The 17,022-nt window shown below is 34.6% G+C and overlaps 1 protein-coding gene across 3 annotated transcripts in view; it reads right to left on the bottom strand.

Moving 5' to 3' along the window:
• Positions 1-17,022, bottom strand: part of sort1a (sortilin 1a) — a 57,386-nt gene that overhangs the window by 30,069 nt on the left and 10,295 nt on the right. For all 3 annotated transcript variants that reach the window (NM_213230.2, NM_001442037.1, XM_087272103.1), the window contains 1 exon segment: positions 3,442-3,501. In NM_213230.2, the coding sequence (NP_998395.2) occupies positions 3,442-3,501 (60 nt within the window).

Consider the following 17,022-nt stretch of genomic DNA (forward strand, 5'->3'; position numbering starts at 1 on the left):
TAAAAGTAACGTCACACGATAGAAGGAATATTCTCCATATTAAAATGAGTTTTTGTTCTAACCCACAACTCGAATTGATATATTAGAAACGGCTTTAATTTTAGCAGCTAAACAACAGATAACTGACTGTGATCACCTCAGGTACACCTCATGTGCTTTATTCAGTGTCAAATGCTAACAATGTGAGTTTGAATGCCATTTTACATGACATTTATTGCCACACTACTGAAAGCAGCAGCAGATAGTTCACCTCAGACCTTGACAATCAAAAATAAACAGTTCGAAATTTAAATTTAGAACTGACTCAGTGCAAACCAACACATATCAGTGATTCAGCATCAACATTTAATAATGTTAAGAGGTTTATTGTGTATCAATTAGATATAAACCTTACCATTTTGTGAGTATTCTGTGCTTCTGAATGGATGTATTTAAATTTCTGTTGGGTTTCGTCCGGTGAAAACAGCCTAATTGCTTATCACTGTAAATCTCATTAGGTAGCGTGTTGTTTACGTTCGTAATATTTATATTACTTGCTAATTAATAACCACCTCATGTGGAACACTGAGGGTTCTATTTTAATGATCTAGGCACAGAGTCTAAAGCGCAGGGTGCAAAAGCATTAAGAGAGTGTCCAAATCCACTTTTGCTATTTTAAGGACAGAAAAATACACTCTGCACTGCAGCGCATGATGTAACAGGGTAGTGCTTATCTCAATGAGTTGTGCTTATTTAATGAAATATAGGTGTGTTTGAGAATAAACCAATCAGAGTCTCATCTCCCATTCCCTTTAAGAGTCAGTTGCGTTGCGCCTTAGCACATTTGCTATTTACATGGCGGACTTTGTAAGTGGAAAAACTGAACGCTTCACCAGTGAGAAACAGTGAAACAGAGCACCTACAGCGAGGATAAAGAATGAGCCTCCTCCAATCAGCCTTTACTTTCACTTTCTCTTTCTCTTTCTCTCTTTTGTAGATGAGGAAATTGTGTTGTATGCGCTCCACTAAAGAAATTCATTAGCCTAAATAATTAATTTTGTTTGTTAAACATAAAGATTTGTTTTAAAACTATTTTTAAATTTATTTATAATTTCCACCAAACTAATAAATGAACAGTAATAACGAAGTGTGCTCAATAAACTGAGTTATATCCAAACACACGTGCTATGCTCCATATGGTCCAAAACCTGACATGTGGACAAATCTAAATTTGTTTTTAATAAAAAATATATAAATATGCATATAATAAATAATACTTAAAAAAATAATAATAGTAATAATAATAATAAAAATAATAATAAATACATTATACAAATTGTGATGAAAAAACTGAAAAAAGCCCCTGTGGTTTTATTATTTATGTAGAAAATTATAATTTTTGTAATAATTTATTCCTTTATTTTTTTTTTCATTTGTAAAGATATTTGTGTATTGCTGTACATCCTGTGTATATTAAGCAATGTGTAAGGGAGGCGCACAACTAACGCGCTCTGCGCTGGACTATAGACCTGCTTTGATCTGGTCTATTGAACAGACTATTTTAGATCCTCAAAATAGCAACGCACCAACAATGCGCCTTAACACACCTCTTTTCTTGACCGGAACACCCATGAGTCTACAAAGTGGCACAAATGAATTTGTCATTTAAACAACGTGGCAGAAAACGGGAAAATTAAGGTTGCGCTGGTCTGAAAATAGCAACATGTCGGGGCAAACCGAGGCAAACATGCGCCGGGTGTATGATAAAGCCCTGAATCTGCATCTCATTTCGGAGTCTGCTACTGTCCACTGAAGGTCACGTTTTGGTCATGGGCGCATGCTTTAAAAGCCTTTCTAAATAAATAAATGAAATACGCGGTTTTGCACCAAGGCAATCCGGGGTGCTGAAATATAATTGGCTGAAGTGGCAGTCGGCAGGTTAAAAGAACCAAAACAAAGGCGAACGTTCCAGCCTGAAAAACACATTTTCAAAGTAGAATATCTGACCTCAGCATTGTTTTTTAGATAAACAAGAGTCTTTAATTATCTGCAAACATTTTATAGTATTTTTATGCTTTAGAAGACTTAAAATCTTACATACAGCACCTTTAAAAGTATGCAAATGAAGAAAAATGATAATAATAATATTAATAATAATAATACCAACAAAAACTTATAATGCTTAAGTCCAAAAGGCAATATATAAAAATAATTTTTTTAAAAAGGGTCACACTTTACAATAAGGTTCATTAGTTAATGTTAATTAATGCATTTACTAACATGAACAAACAATGAACAATACATTTACTACTGTATTTGTTCATGCTAGTAAATGTTAGTTAATGAAAATACAGTAGTTCATTGTTAGTTCATGTTATCTCATGGTGCATTAACTAATGTTAACAAGCATGGACTTGGATGTAAATATTGCATTAGTAAATGTTCAATTATGATTAAAAAATGCTGTACATGTGTTGTTCATGATTAGTTCATGTTAGTAAATGCATTAACCAATGAAACTTATTGTAAAGTGTATAAAAATGTGCAATTTCATCCTATTATCTGATAAAAGCAAAAGTGTTACAATCTTAATATTCTTATTTATTATTCATCTCACTGCTGGTGAGTAGAGAGAGTGCAACATATTTATCTAGACATAACGGAACTCTAAAATAGGAACTTTCCATATTGGTCTTGGTACATGAAAGATCTACAGAAGAGTTGATTAAGTTAAATAGGTAAAATTATCAAAAATCTTTAGTAATTTTTGAGCAAGATGCTAATGGTTTAGGGCGAGGCAGTGGCGCAGTAGGTAGTGCTGTCGCCTCACAGCAAGAAGGCCGCTGGTTCGAACCTCGGCTCAGTTGGCATTTCTGTGTGGAGTTTACATGTTCTCCCTGCCTTCGCGTGGCTTTCCTCCGGGTGCTCCGGTTTCCCCCACAGTCCAAAGACATGCAGTACAGGTGAATTGGGTAGGCTAAATTGTCCGTTGTGTATGAGTGTGTGTGTGAATGTGTGTGTGGATGTTTCCCAGAGATGGGTTGTGGCTGGAAGGGCATCCGCTGCGTAAAAACTTGCTGGATAAGTTGGCGGTTCATTCCGCTGTGGCGACCCCAAATTAATAAAGGGACTAAGCCACCAAGAAAATGAATGAATGAATGAATGCTAATGGTCTAATCTGATTCAATGATCTATGCTAAGCTAAGTTAAAATTGTTCCCGCTAGTCCCAGAGAACGGCTGAATGGATTCAAAAATGGGTAAACTCTACTGTTTAACTCAAGGGGAGTTGTAAATTAAGCCTTTTTTGTGTTCCTTTAAGTATTTTCACTGGATTCAATTGAATATATTGAAAAGAAATTACACAGAAATACTAACATCCCCAACTACATTTAAAACTATATCAATTTCATGCTTTGCTTTTGTATTCTTATGTTAAATGAACTGGTCAGATTTTGACTCACCCCTGTTCCATCTCCAACCCAGGCCAAAGACACTGAACCACTCAGGTCATTGAAGTTATGCTGAAAAAGAGGCAGAGACATCATGAAAACTTTCATATTAACAATAAACACTTTAATGAATGTTTTCCAGATTGATGATCACTGCACTTTCCCTGATGTTTTCTCTCCAAAAATAAACTCAAATATGTATTTTTAAAGAACATCGCTACAATTGGACTCTAAAGCGTCTTTAATTCTAATTTTGTCCTGTCTTTCTGTCTCGGTCTAATGTAGGTTTGTTTTCAGACAACTGCTGTGGTGAAACTGAACACCACTGGCTGTTTTACCGTAGTCCGCAAGGATGAGATTGCAGCCTGGAATCAGACTAAAAATATAAAACAAGAAAATATAATAATAATGACTGAGCACAGGCCTCCAAACCACAGCTTAACATAGCTAAATATAAAGAAACATGCAGTACAGGACAGAAAGTAATTGCACAAACACAATAAAAAAAAGCTAATACGAGGTAAAAGTACTAACGAATTCTAATACTTTGAACAAAATAAGATGACAACTATAATGACTATAATACGGGCTGGATTTCTCTTTTATTAGTCAAGTCAATAATGGATTTAAAAATAACCCTTTATTTAAAATTTTTAACACATATTTTTGCTGACTTAATTTATTACTGCTTGAGATTTAAATAGGAAAATTCTAAAAATTATTTGGCCATTTTTGACAGAGATGCTAATGGTCTAATACACTTCAATGATCTATGCTAAGCTAAAATTCCTCCCGCTCGACCCAGAGATCAGCTGAATGCATTCAAAAATGCTAAAACTTAAGTGTGTAACTCTAGGGGAGTTGTAAAATTAGCCTATTTTCAAAAACGTGGAGCGTTCTTTTTAGTATTATTACAGGATTCAATTTAATATATTACACAAATGACAGAATTACAAAGAAAGACCATTTTTAACATATTATTTTACTGACTTAATATATTACTGTTTAACTAAGCCCAAGCAAGAATATTAGTTCAACTTAATACTGTTAAATACCAACTTAATACAAACATTTAATAAATTATTTAGATTTTTATTATTTATTTACATTTTTTTGGCACTAACTTGAACTAAACATGAAAAACTTTAAGCGTTTTGTCCGTTCACTTACATGACAATTGAATTTTTTGGGCAAAACGGGTTTTAAAGTGCGCATTTTTTAAAACATTGTGTAACATTATGTACAATGTGTAAACTATAAAACAGGTTTTTTGTAAAAACTGTGACATCAAGCACATAAATATCACTACAGAAGAGTCAAGCTTTAAATAGAAAACTTTTTCAAAATTCAAAAATCTAAATCAAAATTCTTCGGTCATTTTTGACAGAGATGCTAATGGTCTAACCCGCTTCAATGATCTATGCTAAGCTAAAATTCCTCCCGCTAGACCCAGAGATAGGCTGAATGCATTCAAAAATGGGAAAACTTAAGTGTGTAACTCCAGGGGAGTTGTAAAATTTGCCTGTTTTCAAAAACGTGGATCGTTCCTTTTAGTAATCTTACTGGATTCAATTAAATATATTCAATAAATTACACAGAAAGACCATTTTTAACACATTTTTGCTGAATTAATATATTACTGTTTAACTAAGCCCAAGCAAAAATATTAGTTCAACTTAATATGGTTAAATAAAACAAACTTAATACAAACATTTAATAAATTATTTAGATTTTTATTATTTATTTTTATTATTTGGCACCAACTTGAACTAAACATGGAAAACTTTATGTGTGTTTTGACCATTTACATGACAATTGAATTTTAGGCTGTTTTAGGCTGGCTGTTTCTCAATATGCGTTCTTAAGTGTTCTTGCATCCTCGTGTAACGTCATTATCAACCGACAATGTTCAGTTCCAAAACTCACGACTGCAAGAACGGAGGATGCGTGAAAATACCCGGATGTGTTCTAGATAGAGGATGCATCGAATGCAGACTTCTCCCTTGAGAAGTCCCATAAGTAATTGCTGCTGAATAAAAGTGATGGGAAGCGCAGCATATACCTGTTTATTATTAAAGCTCAGTAGTGGGTTGAGTTTCCCCAAATGAAACAGTGAATGTAAACATCACGGTGCTATATGTCAGCAGACTCAACCACTAGGCTATTGGCGCCCATGACATTATTTTTAATAATCACAATATTGTTGCAAACACATTTAATCATTGCCGGTGCGATAGCCTAGTGGTTAGTGCACCGACATATAGCACAGCAGTGATCCTGGTGTCCTGAGTTCGAGTCCCGGCTCGTGGACCTTTTCCGATCCTATCCCCCTTTCTTTCCTTTACTACCTGTCATTACACTGTCCTGTCAAATAAAGACAAAATGCCAAAAATAAATCTTCAAAGAGCCCTTATTATGGGTGTTACGATTGACCGGGTGGATGGAGGCAAAAAAGTGTCACAGAAGCCGCTGGTGAAAGTGAAGAGTGATTTATTTACACAAAGTGAAAACAAAAATCCAGCAAAAAGGTGAAAGTGACAAAATAACAATAAAAAAAAAAGTAAACTATTCAATATTTACAATGTATATACAGGCTTGTTCAGCTAAATCAAGTAAATGACCTGAACAAAATCTGTTAACAATACTGACACAAACACAACCTTCTCCTACAACTACCCACACCAAGTGAATGTTTGGGGCCATTTTATTGTATTGGCCCCGCCCATGGGTTAAACCATTTTACTGGTAGTGGGTTACCATGTAGACAAAAAAATACATAAAAAGACATTCAACAGAAATATAAATTAATGCAAGTAAATGAATACGCATACAAAACTCAAAATACAACACAACAAATGACCAATACAAATTTAAACAACAAAACTGTGATTTTTATTTACTGACCAGGGGGTTGTGACCCTGATGATGTTATGGAAAATGGCTGCTCCAAAGTGAAGGCGGGAAAAATCTGTATAAATGGCTTTGTTTGAATGTTAAACAGGTTTGGTGCTGAGAAATGGAAACTGGTAAGTATATGTAAACTCTCTATGTTTGGTTAATAAATGAAGTTTGAAAGAAAACGTGTCTGTGGTTATTTCAGTGTTGATATGGGCTATTGTTTGACATAAAAGTGAAATTTTTACATAAACACAATGCTAATCTGGACAGAAAAAACAACATATACACATTACACAAACACACACATGCACAATACAAATAACACAAAGGTCCATGTTTAAAAGTATGTATTTTATGTATGAGTGCAATGTGATGTGTGTTTGTTAGTCACAGTGTCTTTTAGTTTTACACTGTGACAATGGGTGTTTGAAAATGACCTTCCATGTAGTGTGTAACACAGCTCTAAGTGAAGTGTAATATCCAGCTTAAAGGCTTAAATTTAAAAGTGGACAGTGTTTAAAACTATTGATTCATCTATAAAAGAGTCCACTCATAGTGCTTCAAGTGAATCGTCTTGATAAGGAGTCTTTAGCTGTTTCGACGTGACGTCGATACGAAAAAATCCCTGCCCAAGTATTGACGCGCAAACCCGGTAAAATTAAAACCTGCGGCCCTGCCCACAAACACTTTAGCAGATCCCGGTTAAATCAAGTCATGAAGACGCTGTGCTCAGCTGGATATTATTTGAAGTGTAAGCAGAAGTTAGTGTTATTTCCTCTACCCAAAGATGAAACTGTGAAGAGTCAGTGGTTGAGGTTTATTTTTGCAAAAATACCTCATCATTATAGCCCAGCCTTGTGCTGTTCCTGTCATTTTTCTAACTTGTGCATCAGCAATTTACACGCTTACAATGGGGGATTCGTCTACCATTTGTTAAAGGAAGGATCAGAAAAGACTACTGATGTATAGGATTTAGTCAGAGCTCGACAGGAACTTTATCAGTACATGGATCAGTGGATCATGGATCAGTTTCTTCCTCCATTTCACAAGAGTAAGGGTGGTTGAAATTACGGGAGGTTTCCGGGATAAATAAAATAATGGGTGGGTGGCTGGAGATGGGTCGGAAATAAGGGAGACTCCCGGGAAAAACAGGAGTGTTGGCTTGTATGCTCACACATACATTTCACTCTGTCTCACGCTGAATGCTGTCTACCAATCGCAACAGGCTGTCAAATTTCCAATCGGCACAGATTAGCTTCGTGCTAAGCAAGGGTTTGAGAACAAAAGAATCGCTGAAGGAATCATATGGGAGTCGCTGGGATAATTAGGTAAAAATAAACACATTTTATAAGACAATGAAAGTGTTTTTTGACGTTGCATGCAGATCAGCCTGTTGTTGGAGACACTTAAAACCAAAAAATGACCTATTTTAAATGTATAATAGGGGCTCTTTAAACACACACACACACACACACAGAATAGCATTACATTACATTACATAAAAAAACTGACAATTTAAAGAGACCTTTCAGGATTCAAAACTAATCAACAACTAGACCAAAAAAACAAACAAACAATGAAATGAATGTTAAATATACAAGTAAAACTATTCAGATGATCTAATAAGAGACAAGCATGCAAACAAACAGATGAACTGTGCTTAATCAGAACAATCCTGGTGATTCTAGGAAGAAAAACACAAGTGCTGGGATTTATTTTTCCACAGGGAAGCGGAACCATGTAGCGATATGCACGCAGAAACCACTGCTGATCCGACAGATGGCTGTGTCTGTGTGTGTGTGTGTGTGTGTGAGGGGGCATTTAAAAGGACAGGCCCGCTGTCAGTCGAGTGTGTAAACTCCCTTTCAGTTTCATTCGCTGGAATGCGAGACCCAGATGGTTTGTGTGTGTGTCTGTGTGTGAAGAACAGAGCGAGTGCCCCACATTTTCATCTGCCTCACACACTGAGAACAAGAGAGCGACTGATGTCCAAGAGATTGTGGGAGAGAAAAGGAGGGAAAAGAATAAAGGGAGTCTGAACACACACAAACAGACACACACACACACACACACACACACACACACACACACACAAACACACACACACACACACACACACAAACACACAAACACACAAACACACAAACACACAAACACACACACACACACACACACACACACACACAAACACACAAACACACAAACACACAAACACACAAACACACACAAACAGGCTCATATCCAAAAGCTAGTGAGCTGCTTGGCTACTTGCTTCATTACTACATAGGCATCTGAATCTGAAATGGAACCTCATAACTTGCACCGTCATCTACGTTGTTTCCATTCTGGTATTTTATGTGCAGCTTTACAGGGCCTTATGAAATCCATTTAATTCGTTTTTCTATGAATCCCGTTTTATTTTTCTCCATTTAAATTTTTCTCAGGAAACAAAACCACAAATATTTTGGCTCAACGCTTTCCTCAGTGTGTAGAAAACGTCTTTAGGAAGGCGTTGAGCCGAAACATTCGTGGTTTTGCCTTCAAAAAACGTAAAAACGCAAATATTTAAAATAAAAATAGTGCGAGTCACTCCTTCTTGAAATAATAGGAACTTTAGGAAACCAAAAACCCTGTAAAAATTTACCTCATTATACATTCAAGTTCAAGCAATTTGTTTAATTACAATTTTAGGAAACATGTTTAACGTTTACGAAATGTTTTACGTTTTTGTCAAATGAAATCAAAAACTAAAATGAAACCTTTTATTTTGACAGTCTCCAGAAGACTTTGAGAGTTTTTCTGTATCGATGACAAACATTTTTCACATTTTTAAAAATATCCATGTCAAACCAAGCCATATTTAAATGTATCTGTGAAAACAACTAAAGACTGCTCACACAACGTCCTCCATTTTCTATATTCTAAATAATCATCTCCCTGCATACCAAAGGATCTTATTTAAGGTTCAAGACACCCTCGAGTACTTTTTTTTTTTGGAGATTTTAACAGATTTGAGTGTTGAGCATGATTTAAGACAACATTAGCACCTGTCAGCTTTAATTGTGGGAAAAACTGGATAATTTTGAGCTTTTGTCAGCTAATTTGATCTTCCGGTTTTCAAATAATTATTGGGGCGGGATTAAAGTCGGTGATGTAGCACGAATCTGTGAGTGGAGTGGTGACACGTCGGTTTCTCATTATTATTCATAGCAGAGTTTTCTTATCCTATGAAAAGACCCTGCTTCTTAATTATTCATGAGAGCATGTGCTTTCCGAAGGCAAGGCAGACCTGCCAAGCTGTGATACCCAATGACTGAGTGAGATCGTCCACCTCATCACGAGTCGTATGTGTTTATTTCCATGATCCACAAGGTTTGTTGCATGCTTTTCTCCGCAATTCTGTCAGGCCTAATACAGCAAAGCTATTGGTTTGCAGCGAGCATTTCTGTCGCAAGAGCTGTACGAGAATTGGATGGCTTTGTCATTTTATAAGTTGAGTTCGTTACCATACAAACATAATCGCCTATATTCCTGCTGCTGTGTTCACCATATGTTTAAATCCTCCAGATTACTAGCAGGGCTAATGGTTGGAAAAGATACGGCAAGAGACCTGCTGCACTGCTATCCAGTATGCCTGCATTCAGACCCGGGGATTCAGGAGGAGAGAAGTTCTCCTCATTTATTGCATATATATGAACATGATTAGCTTTACAATAGTCAGATTGCGAGCATATGCAATATTGAGTCCGGATTATTATTGATTATTTACATGCGTTTCTTTAGGGCCTGTGACTGTATGAAAATTTTACTTATTAAGCATTCAGGTGTAATAAATTGTACTCCTTGTAACTTTAATAACGATGAATATTTTAAGTTATTTAAACAATGAAAACTACACGTAGTTATTTTACATTTGATTATTCAATTACTGTATACCTAAATACTGTTCTAAAAACAATAAAACACTGTTTATTTCAGTTGTATCTCTTTTTTTTATTGTATTTAGGTGTGCTTGTAGTTTATCATATTTAATGCCCTACAGAATCCATCTAATATTATAAATTCTTTCCAAGCAGAGAGATTCAGGGCATCTGGTGAAATTGGATTCTTATTGCAATATAAATCAAATAAAAAAAACATTAAAAATGTTACATTTTTCTAATATCGTGCAGTCCTACTCCATATCTAAAATAAAACATTGTGCATTTATAAAGAATGCAAATGCTGAAGAATCACCAATTACTCTGGGATATGAACGGCGGGAGCCCTTCCTGACGCAACTAAGAACTGGGAAAGACTCTCTCATTTATACACACACACACTCATATTCCTGAAACAACGTCTCTCATCAAAACAATTTGAATAAATGACCTCCAGACTCACAGCAGTGGCTCAACAACACTGTGTTCCCAAACATCAGCCATCTGAACACAAGATAACATGGCTGTGTTTGTTATCGTGTTTTGTCTGTAAGTCACTTTTATTATTATTATTATTGGCAAATTGCAACAGTTTCCCAAAAAGTGACAATTACGTTCTGAAGACATGGTAAAAGTGCTTTATTTACGTTGTTTTACATGATATAATTTTTTGCGTAACTAACTGAAATGTGCAATGTTAGAGGAAATGTTGATGTTGGATGAAATGTGACATTTTTTATATTTTAAGCTTTTTAAGTACTTAAAAAGCAATTCACATATTTTCCTTTACTACAATCGATTGAATATGAAACAATGACAATGGCAATATTTATAATAAAATACAATTAATATAATACAAAATAGCAAAACAGCTTAAAATTAACAGTTAAACAAACTATAAAATAAAAAAGAAAAAAGCAACACAAGACCAGGAGACCGCAAGAGAAAAAAAAAAATAATAATAAAATAATATATGTGGAACAAAGTAAAATAAAAGTTAGGTAAAATGTGGTATGTTATAATCAACCGGTACATGTACAACAGAAAAAATAAATTAATGAATCAAATAAAATGAAATAAAATAAAGATAAAACTAAATAAGATAAAAATAAATAAGATAAATAAAATAAAACAAAATACAATAAATTATAATACAATAAGATAAGATAAAATAAAATACAATAAAACTAAATTAAATAAAATAAGATAAAAAATAAGATAAATAAAATAAAATACAATAAGATATAATAAATGAAAAAATAGATGAAGATGATAGATAGATAGATAGATAGATAGATAGATAGATAGATAGATAGATAGATAGATAGATAGATAGATAGATAGATAGATAGATAGATAGATAGATAGATAGATAGATAGATAGGATGAAAAAAATAAATACAATAAGATAAAATAAAATAAAATAAAGATAAAATAAAATATAATAAGATAAAATAAAGAAAAGAAAATAAGATAAAATTAAATTAAATTAAAAAATTAAATACAATAAGATAAAATAAATAAATCAAAATAAAGAAAAAATTAAATACAATAAGATAAAGGAAATAAAATAACATAAGTTAAATTAAATAAAAAATTAAATACAATAAGATAAAATAAATAAAATAAAACAAGATAAAATTAAATAAGATAAGACAAAATAAATAAAATAAAATACAATAAGACAAAATAAATAAAATGAAATAAAATAAATAAAATAAAATAAGATAAAATAAATAAAATAAAATAAGATAAATAAAATAAAGTAAAATAAGAATGATCAGTTGGCATTCTGTGTGGGGAAATCAGGTGCCCTAGTTTCCCCCACAGTCCAAAGACATGCGTTATAAGTGAATTGAATGAACTAAATTGGCCGTAGTGTGTGTGTGTGTGTGTGTGTGTGTGTGTGTGTGTGTGTGTGTGTGTGTGTGTGTGTGTGTGTCTGTGTGTGTGTGTGTATGTGTGTGTGTGTGTGTGTGTGTGTGTGTGTATGTGTGTGTGTGTGTGTGTGTGTGTGTGTGTGAATGTGAGAGTGTATGGGTGTTTTCCAGTAGTGGGTTGCAGCAGGAGAGGCATCTGCTGTGTAAAACCTATATGCCAGAATAGTTGGCAGTTTATTCCACTGTGGCGACCCCTGATAAACAAGGGACTAAGCTGAAGGAAAATAAATGAATGAATGAAAAAAAAAATATTTTCAATGATGTTTTAATGCTGCCTGTGTTGTGAATTTATATGTTGCAACAAATATATTCCACTAACCTGAACTGAAATAAACAAAAAAAAAACACTTCTGATATGGAGGGGTGACACCCCATTCGTTCCGGACTCATGTTGAGTTTCTGATGTGCTATTCTACAGTCCATATGGTCATGTTTGTCTAAGGAGGCCTCCAACTTACTCCCTTCTACAGGCCACATTCTCCTGCATTTCTGTAATTCCACCCAAACCTCTGGGGATCAATGACTGTGTCACAAAATACCCCATTTCTCACTCCAGCCCAGTGATGATATCGCCTTATAATTTCTGCACATTTTTCCATTTAAGGCAAAACACTGCATGCGAAAACACAGCTTTTTTATGCACCTGCCAATTTTTGGCTTTCCATAAAGTGTTTGTTTTTTTTTGTTTGTTTGTTAATGTAGTAACAACTAAACCTTTAAGTGTTCCTTTTGTCACATTTGATCAATTTTTCTGTCTAAAATTCAATAATAATTTATATTTGTAAAGGTTGTTTTACTCAAAATTAGCTTTTTTGTCACCTGATAAAAACCATAAATCTCACAAATACACCAAACATCACAGTTTTACTCTGCTATATTACTACATTCTGAAGGCTTTTATGGAGAAATATGTTCAAACATGATATGCATATTTATATAACATTTATTTGCTTATACATATTATACTATTTTAGTTTTTATATTTTAGTTGATTAAAATTTGATCATATTTCTGAATGATAGAGTGACAAAAATAGATTTAATCATCTAATATTAAATATCTAGTGTTGAGATTTATTATTACACTAAACTTAATATTTAATCTAATATTTAAAAAAATAAAAAATAAATAGAAAATTTGAAGCCGATTTTGTTATGTGGAAGCAATGTATGCAAATGAGAGCATGTTGATTAAATAATGACTCATTTGCATATTTAAAGTAAATATATTTTAAAAAACAGTTATACAATACAAATTGTATACATTTCTTAAAATCGATTAATCACCTGGGGGAGTATGCCGATAACCACTTGTTATTTTTGACCCTGTTTACCAGCCTTAAAGTCTAGCCTTAAAGTCCATTTCAAATCAACATTTACAATGTTTATATTGCCAACGCAGATTATTACACAGCAAAATCATCTGAGTAAAATTTACTTAGTTTAGATAGTAGTTTAGATAGTATTTGGTCCCTCTAAAGATGAAGTTAAAGTTACTCAAGTTAATGAGACAATGTATATATATGTATATATATATATATATATATATATATATATATATATATATATATATATATATATATATATATATATATATATATATATATATATATATACACACAAACACACACAGTCCAAAGACATCCGGTACAGGTGAATTGGGTAGGCTAAATTGTCCGTAGTGTATGAGTGTGTGTGTGAATGTGTGTGTGGATGTTTCTCAGAGATGGATTGTGGCTGGAAGGGCATCCGCTGTATAAAAACTTGCTGGATAAGTTAGAGGTTCAATCCACTGTGGCGACCCCGGATTAATAAAGGAACTAAAACCTGGTTTATACTTCTGCGTCAAGTGATCGGCGTAACCCACGGCGCATACAACGTGCGTAGCTGTGCATTATTACTTCTGCGCGCTGTCTCTGTTGGTCTGCATTAACACTTCCGAAACGCTAGTTGGCAGTGAGGTGTAAATGTTCCTCTGTGTCGAGTTTCTTTGCTGTTGTTTTGTTTTTCCTGAACACTTCCTGGATGTACAAGTGGCTCAAACTCGCTCATTTTGAGGCAGGAACCGGCGGATGTGCAACAACTTTAACTATGAGGTAAACACAAAACAAAACTTTCCATCCAGAGCTCCTTCAAGGGACTCCACACTTGTAAACAATCGCTCCATCAGGCTCGCACCATTCACGCGGCTCTCGGTCCCGCCCAGACTCATCAGCACTACCAAGCCGACCAATCACAAAGCTTACGCTACGCGTCGTTGCGATGTGTAGTTAAATTTTTTGAGAGGTGCACGTCAGCGACGCCGACCGCCACGGCAAAGGGCTATGCGTCAGCGCCGTAGCATACGCCGATGTTTGACGCAGAAGTATAAATCAGCCTTAAGCTGACAAGAAATTGAATGACTGAATGAATGAATGAATGAAAGGATTAATTAGGTGATGATTGAGCACTGATGATGAATAACTGCTGTTAATAAGCAGAAACACAGAAGAGAAACACAAAACTAGAAATGACTTCAGTCAGCTAAAATATAATACATTCAATCTCTCAAAATCTCAGCAGAGGATTTTACTTTTCACCAACTTGTTTACCCTTATTTAAAGAGGGACCAAATACTCTCTGAACAGAGTACATTTTACTCAGAGTATTCATTGGGTGAATAATTTAAATGTTTGTTTTGGTAATCTTCAATCGAATTCTGACTTTTAGTTTCTGTGTTTGGAGTGGTGGTCCTTCAGTGATGACATCAGTTTGACACTTCAACCAAAATAATCTTAACCACTCCCCTTTTACATTTAGTTTGCTACCAGGAAATGATGCTAAAATAGAAATCCCCGCCCCCTACTTAACATTTAAGCGCTGTTGCACACTGGAGCATTTTAAAGCTGCAATTCATCAGCTGATCTGCAGTATGTTCGCTTAACATGACCTTGAAACTCTCCAGTGTCCCTGTATCTGTGGTTACACTCAGTAAACAGCGGTGAGTTTGGTGAACTGATGACCTTCACGGCCAAACACAGTCATTTCTGTTGAGCACAATGGCAAATCAGCGCTGTTTAAGAACATGCTCAGTAGCGCTCAAATGCGGGAAATGGACGTTTTTAAAATTTCAGTACCGATTGGTACCAAATTCCAGACAACCCTAACATCCAGTAAAGCAAAAGAACTACACCATTTTTGAAACTCCCCGACATCTAGTCCCAATGAAAATTTGCACTCTCACAATCCAAAGTGTGAACAGAAGTTTTCATGCAACCAACCTCGGCCAACATGGTTCTGATGCTCGGTTCCTCAAAACAGAGCCTGAATAGTTCATGTGTTTCCAGAAGAGCAAGAAGTGCTGGTCTGAAACACCTGCACAAACTCCCTGTGTTTCTGAATAATGGCCGCCACTTCATTCCTTGCCATATTTAAACCAGAAGGAAAGAAACACACTGACATCCCGGTCCTGGCCAACAAAAGCCAGCCTGCCAAAAATGGCCAGCAGCATGCCAACAAGTGCTCTTAAACAGAGGATTAAAGAGCAATGAGGGGACATTGTGACGATGAAGCTTTACTAATTCTAAACAAACCAAAAATGATTTAGAAAGCAAATATACATGTGTAGAATCAATTTTAATTCTGTATACAGCATGCGTGCTGTTGCATGCTGCTGTTGTTATTATTATTATAGGAACAAAAAAACAGGACCCGACCACATGACAATCTCAAAATACTGTATATTTCTGAGTCCGCCAAACACAGGTGAGTGGGTATGACAAAGCACCTGTTAAAAATCTCTCTGACACTTGCACCAGACACTTTCTTACAATTACTTCATATTGCAACAAAATACTCCCCAAAAGTTCTTTGCTTTGGGCAAAAGCATCTGCAAAATGACTGAATGTATGTATTATTATATAACGCTAATTCTTATTACTCATATACATTAATAATTGTAGATATAAAATAAATATGTCATTTCATAATAAAATATTTCAAGTTATTGTATATATGTATAGCTGAATATTTAATATGTTTTAATTTATTCCAAAATCTATAATTATAAAAATGTATATGAACATATATTTTGCATAATTTTCATAAAAACACTGTTGTCCAATGATTTGCCTGATTAACCTAGTTAAACTTTACTTTAAGATGAATACTAGAAATTTTAAAACTAGTGAAATATTATCTACTGTCATCATGGCAAAGACAAAAGAAATTAGTAAATAAATTAGTTTAATATGTATACATGTATTTATGTACAGAAATTCTGTGTAAAACTTTTATTATAAATCACAATAAAAAATATAAGTCAAGAAAAAAAAAAAAAGAAAGTCAGTCAGAATTATTAGGGATCTAAAAACCCAACCAAAATTAAGAACCACAGAGCTAAATGTAGTCACTTCCTTCGGGTATATCAGAATTATCTGCCATGGTGAACCAAGAATGCATGTCCTGTATGCACTGCGCATTTGCGATGAACTGGCCAAGTATTTGCATCAGTGTTTGTGTGTATCTGAGTTTGTGTTTGGCCTTAGGCAGTGCTGCAATTTTGTTCCACAATCCTGCTCAATTGTGTGGTCAGAATCAGACTCAATCCATTACAAGGCTTAGAGACTGGCCACAGGTCAGCAGTGGATTGCTATGGTCTGCTTTCACAAAGTTCACTGATACAATCAACCGATGGCTCAGTGAGTATATTTGGAGCAAAAATCCATCCTGCAGGGAGAAGAGAGCCGGAGAATATTAAACCCTGTCTGCTCTGCTAAGACTTAGATATCCTCCTCGAAAACCTCCAGCAGAATCATACGCCACACAGACATTTTTAAGACAAAGGTGTATCTGTAT

This window comes from Danio rerio, chromosome 11 (genome assembly GCF_052040795.2).
Source record: "Danio rerio strain M-AB ecotype USA chromosome 11, GRCz13ab, whole genome shotgun sequence".
NCBI classification, from domain to species: domain Eukaryota; kingdom Metazoa; phylum Chordata; class Actinopteri; order Cypriniformes; family Danionidae; genus Danio; species Danio rerio.